Here is a 3,012-nt window from a genome sequence, read left to right as displayed (position 1 = left end):
TGACAAAATATTGCTGCGGCAAAATGTCAAAACTCCGTCATGTATAACATATATATACGTCCTCGACGAACAGAATGACCGCAGAAAGAAAACGAATGGGAGGACCAAAATACTTCTGCTGCGCATCTCCGTGGTTGAAGAGTCCAAATCTCCGCATATACAGGCAGGCAAGTTTAGCGTACGTACGCCTGAAGGCACGGGAGCTGCAGACAACCAAGGAGCCGCTGCAGCGACGGGGGGATCTAGGGCATTTCTTTTCATCCCCCCAGTTAAGTCCTGAGCTTGCTGCTGCTGCTGCTGAACCTCCTGTTCTTGCTGCTGCTGCTGCTGTTGTTGTTGTTTGGCCTCAACAGCACGGTAGAGGGGAAGCATGTGGAAAGTGCCAACAGATGTCGCTTCGTAGCGGTGTAGGCACTGGTCCACACTGCCCTGCTGAGGACTACTGACAGGTCTTCGCTCCCTCAGACCCTGTACTAGCTCGGTCCCCATCTGTGCACCCGGAGCCAAAATCCTACTGCAGTTAGCTATGTACGCCAGGTGGTCCCCTTTCCATTTGTTGGCCGCCATCTGTTGGCTGAGGGTAGTCCAGTCAATCACACGGAAGCATTGTATCAGTTCTTGCTTCCGGAGAGACCAACTAGTCATCTCCATACCTGTTCGCCTTAGGTGCAGCCAGTATTGTAGAACTTCCGCATCTAGGTATTCTCCTAGCTCGTCACCCCAACATCACACTGGCAGCTCCATCTTCATAAATCGATATTCCTTAAGTAGGAGGAAGGATTCCATGCGGACTCCCTTCTCACAGAGAATTGTTGGCCCCATAACATGCGGCGGACGCACCATGCTCTTCTGTAGCAGATTGTTTTACGGCCGTGCGATGTCCCGCCTTAACCTTGAAATTTCCCGCGCTTGTTCTTCTACCAGGGGTCTCTCTGCTACGGGCTGCGTATGTGCTACATTCTGGGGTCTTTCCGTAGGATCCTGAGGAGCAAACGTAGCGGGGGGCAGTATCGTCGCCGCATTGGATGGGCTGGACTCACGTTCCGCGGACATTCTCGGCGACTTTGTGCTAAGTGCCGCTATCACTTGCCGTTACGCAAGTGCAGATCGAGTATTCGCTCGGTGTGCTATTTCTGAGATCCATGGATTCGTGTGGACGGGTAAACTAGATAAAGAAGAGAAGTAATAATTCCCGGAACAGTCCCAAATCGTAATGAACAGTGGACTCTGCTGTTATTACGTATGTACCCTAGGTGCCTACAGTATAGCGTGCTCTGTAGCATCGTCTGTCTGCAGTTAGCACAGGTAGTGTAGCATGAGTTAGCGCAGAGTTAGCTCAGGAGCCTTTCGACGGTTTTGGCATGCTGCGTGTAAGCGCCTGCAAACGTTATACAGGTTCGTTACGAGGCAAAGCATGCAGCGAAGGAAGCTTCCCTGAAGATTCCTTTCGTGCATGCGTGGGGCTGGCTTGTTCTGCCAGTCGCAGCGGGGTGCGCTGCAACCCCATTTCTGGCTGCCTCCTCCCCGGGACACCCTGGCCCTGGGCTCAACGCCCAGGATGCCTAGGTACCGGGGAAGGAGGTCAGCTGCTTTTGGGAAACTCTTGCTTTAAGTCTTTGCCTTCATTGCGGCTCGTCCCTGGTCAGACAAAGGCCAGAGAACAAGCGTTACAGGTAGGTTGCATGTAAGCTAATACACACTCTCTATGAGCGTATTCAGAGGTGGGGCACGCAGTAAAGGAAGCTTCGTTGAGGCTTCCTTGTGCGTGCGAGTGAGGCTGGCTTGTATCACTATAACGCTGGCCCTCTGGTCGTAATCAAGGTCAAAGACGGGCTGCAATGCAGGTAAAGACTTAAAGTAAGGGTTTCCCCAAGACAGCTGACCTCCTTTCCTTGTCCTCGGGCGTCATGGGCGTTGAGCTCAGGGGCTGGGTGTTGCGGGGAGGAGGCAGCGTGAAATGGGGTTGCAGCGCACCTCGCTGTGGCTGGTAATACAAGCCGTTCTCACGCGTGCACACAAGGAAGCTTCAAGGAAGCTTCAACGAAGCGTTCTTTGCTGCATGCTTTACCTCCGAATACCTTATATGCACGCGTGAGCATTTGCCTATTTTTGCATTTGCTTACACGCAATATGCCAAGCCCAAGTGAAGGCCCCTTTGCTAACTGCGGGCAAACCATGCTACACTAGGTCTGCGTAGATAGATGCATACTCTACTTCTAGACTCTAAAAACAACATATCTCTCCTAATATGACCTAAATATTCATGTAATAATCCTTAAAACATATTCCAAATATATTAAGAGGAAATGCGAGAAAAATAAATCTCTTTCTTCACTCCGCAGCGAGTCGCTGTCTCCGCTCCAGCATCAGCCTCAGAGCCAACCCCCATCCTTGGGTGGCTGCCGAGCATTCTTGGCTTTGTTATCTTAACTTTATACCTAAAGTAGTACAACTTCTCTCTATAAGTATTGTATTCGTTCTCTTACGGCGAACTAGGCCTCTGAATGTTCCACTTGAGATCCATTGTAGTGCCTGAGCACTACGCTACCGCAGGAGACCGTACCGTAGGCACGGTGGGCCATGGCGCCAATGTACTGCGCTCATCCTGGGTGCCTATAATTAGCCGTTACACTTAAATTTAGTGCAAGAGTTTGCAGTAAATGCAATGAGGTGAAAATATTTCAGTTTATTCGAGTAAGCTTCCGATTTCACCTAGCTCCACACCTTCCGTTTGCAACGCACTCGCACCCACCACACGCGGTGACCATCTGGCGAGTGACTGCTGCTCCAGGAACAACTGGAAAGGCATGCCACATCTACGCAACTAGTGCAAGACCGCTCAATTAGTCACTAAAGTACACTGATTTCCTTCCTCAATATGAGTCAGCTCCTCTCCATTTCAACGTTGGCTTCGAGACTGCCAATGGGTGCAGTTCCTGCGACAGAAGACGAACTGTTTTTCGCTCGCGAAAATGGCCTCATTAGTAGTGAAACAACCGAAATTGCAGGCGT

At 50.8% G+C, this 3,012-nt stretch overlaps 1 protein-coding gene across 1 annotated transcript in view; it reads right to left on the bottom strand.

The window, feature by feature from the left end:
* The window catches only part of EMH_0069880 (uncharacterized protein), a gene marked incomplete at both ends in the record, with an annotated part of 1,998 nt that extends 1,155 nt beyond the window's left edge, over positions 1 to 843 (bottom strand). The window contains 2 exons of the mRNA XM_013498915.1: positions 183 to 489; positions 733 to 843. Of these exons, the coding sequence (XP_013354369.1) occupies positions 183 to 489; positions 733 to 843 (418 nt within the window). The remainder of the gene's footprint in view (positions 1 to 182; positions 490 to 732) is intronic.
* Between the last annotated feature and the right edge of the window lie 2,169 nt (positions 844 to 3,012).

This window comes from Eimeria mitis, genomic scaffold, assembly GCF_000499745.2.
Source record: "Eimeria mitis Houghton genomic scaffold, Emh_scaff3823, whole genome shotgun sequence".
In the NCBI taxonomy this organism is placed as follows: domain Eukaryota; phylum Apicomplexa; class Conoidasida; order Eucoccidiorida; family Eimeriidae; genus Eimeria; species Eimeria mitis.
This window is presented reverse-complemented; position numbering and strand designations above follow the sequence as displayed.